This window comes from Sinocyclocheilus grahami, unplaced genomic scaffold, assembly GCF_001515645.1.
Source record: "Sinocyclocheilus grahami isolate Dianchi unplaced genomic scaffold, SAMN03320097.WGS_v1.1 scaffold429.1, whole genome shotgun sequence".
In the NCBI taxonomy this organism is placed as follows: domain Eukaryota; kingdom Metazoa; phylum Chordata; class Actinopteri; order Cypriniformes; family Cyprinidae; genus Sinocyclocheilus; species Sinocyclocheilus grahami.
In genome coordinates this window covers 855,823-858,056 of record NW_015505608.1, presented here as the reverse complement: position 1 = coordinate 858,056, position 2,234 = coordinate 855,823, and the positions used below count along the sequence as shown (strand labels likewise).

At 35.9% G+C, this 2,234-nt stretch overlaps 1 protein-coding gene and 1 long non-coding RNA gene across 2 annotated transcripts in view; one reads left to right on the top strand and one right to left on the bottom strand.

The window, feature by feature from the left end:
* Positions 1 to 137, top strand: part of LOC107551668 (C-X-C chemokine receptor type 3-like) — a 2,031-nt gene extending 1,894 nt beyond the window's left edge. The window contains exon 4 of the mRNA XM_016233363.1: positions 103 to 137. Coding sequence (XP_016088849.1) covers positions 103 to 137 — 35 coding nt within the window. The remainder of the gene's footprint in view (positions 1 to 102) is intronic.
* Positions 138 to 193: 56 nt separating this feature from the next.
* Positions 194 to 1,805, bottom strand: LOC107551706 (uncharacterized). The gene is made up of 6 exons (XR_001604797.1): positions 1,597 to 1,805; positions 1,394 to 1,512; positions 957 to 1,011; positions 836 to 877; positions 609 to 749; positions 194 to 445 (listed from the first exon to the last, which is right to left on the bottom strand). It is a non-coding gene; the product is annotated as an uncharacterized lncRNA (long non-coding RNA).
* Between the last annotated feature and the right edge of the window lie 429 nt (positions 1,806 to 2,234).

The window sequence follows — 2,234 nt, the reverse complement described above, 5'->3', positions numbered from 1 at the left end:
ATTATGGATTTACTTGATAATGAAAAGCTTATGGGAAAAATACCAGCATTGCTTGTATATGAATAACATGCCAAGACAATTATTTCCTTGTTATTTATTTAGGTATGAAACGGTTTAATTATGATAAAGAAAGGTGAAATTTGTACATCTGTATATAACATCTTTTTGTACATATAAATCTCTGGTTACACACTTTCTTCCTTTAATGCTTAATCTCCTTTAATCATTAAACCTTCCTTCTTTATACACTTTACTGGCACATGAAACAGCAGTCTGGGTCCTCTATGCTGTCGTAGAATCCTCTCAGGCAACCACGCTTCCCATTACTGTAAAAACCTGAGCAGGATTTGAACACGGTTTGACATATTTTACACACTTTTATTTCAAAAGGCACCCGCAATTCAGCCTTTGATGTTTCACTCCATTTTCCCCAGTTCACCAACACCTGTAGCCAAAAACACACACAAAACAGAACTCTTTCATATGCACATCTAAGATTGTTAGCCATAACAGTGCTTTAGAAAAAGCAAGATTACTTAAAGCCAACCTTATACTCATGAGGCCTTATGCATACATCATTGCACACATTTAAACCTTAACACACTTACTGGTCAAGCCATGCATAGTGTGCCTTCTGTCTGAACAGGGCCTTGTTTACAACTGCAAGTAAGAGACATATTCATGTAGGCAGCATCTCCATCCTGTAGCACTACTTCAAGGAGTATCATCTCCAAGACCTCCATGGGTAACTGGAAAGTATTTATAAAAGGATTAAGCTATCTGCTTGAATGGAATATTACAGTATTCCAGCACAAAAGAAAAAAAGACATCTTACATCCAAAAGTTGCAACTCTGCAGTCATGCTTGCCTTTTGTGCCTAAAAGGATAGCAAAGAATACAAGTCAGTCTATACATGGTAAGAGAAGGGAAAAAAAGTCTTATTAAATGTCTCATACATTCTTTTCAGTATGCCTCATTTGTCTTTTTGTTGCCCGTCTTTCTTCATCAGACCTGCAATGAAAAGTAGTGCAGGACAGGTATGTGTAATGCAATTCTTTTAAATTATGTACATACAAAGTTATCTCAAACTCAAAGGAAAACAGTTGAGAACCTGCGTTAAAATAAAACAGAAAATCAATATAAACAACATCCACCATTAATTGCTATATTCAAATATAATGTTTTTGAACTGTGTGCCGTTCCCTCAATGTCTTTTTCCAGTCCCAGACAGCACAGGTCTGATCGTTTTAGAGTTGTGTTATATGCAGTTGCCAATGGCTCGTCTTTTCACTTTTCGACATCCAAAGCATTGTTTAGCTAACATTCAGATAAAGATACATAAATGCTCAGGCTGATGAACAGTATTTTGTAAAGAAAAAATCCCTAAACTTACCAACTGCTGTTGCCCCTCATTTGGCATGGTTCCCCAAAATGTTTTGCTTGCTTTAACTACGTTCAGACTTGTTACCACAGGATTTGGACAACATTTAGGGTCACACTGCGACTGGACAGCTGTACATAAGTAAAAGATACAAACAAGTCACTTAAATTTAAGCAAAACTCACAAACTTCTATGAGTTAAAGAACAACTTCAACCTGTATGCATTTCTTTCTCATTGGGAGTTGTATTCAAAGTTTTTGCAAGGGGAAATGGCTCTTAAAAGAGCCTTTGAGTTATAAAGTGAACAACACCACAAAAGAGGAGAGAGATGGAGGGGTGGGGATGACAATGACAAGGATCTGCAAAAAGAAGGAAATCCAGAGAATCAGTATTAGCATAAAATGTTTTATTTTTTACTCGTGCAGGGGTGTTCAAAAGTCGGTCCTGGAGGGCCACTGTCCTGCAGAATTTAGCTCTAACTTACCTCAACACACATGCCTAGAAGTTATTAGTATGCCTAATAAGGTCTTGATTGGCTGGTTCAGGTGTATTTAATTGGGGATGGAGCTAAACTCTGCAGACCAGTGGCCCTCCAGGAGCAGGATTGGGCACCTGCACTAGTGCATATACTGTATAGCAGCATAACAGTATGTAATATAAAAAACGAGCTCTACTTTCAAGGACTGTTAAACGTAATCATACTTTGTTTAATTATTATTAATAAATGTAGTTTACCGTTTATTTTAATAGATGTATAATTATTATTAATAATAATATCTAAATATTTTACATTGAATCATTTTATTCACAGAAAAACAATATAATTTTGTATAGCTATTGTTAATGTTAACTT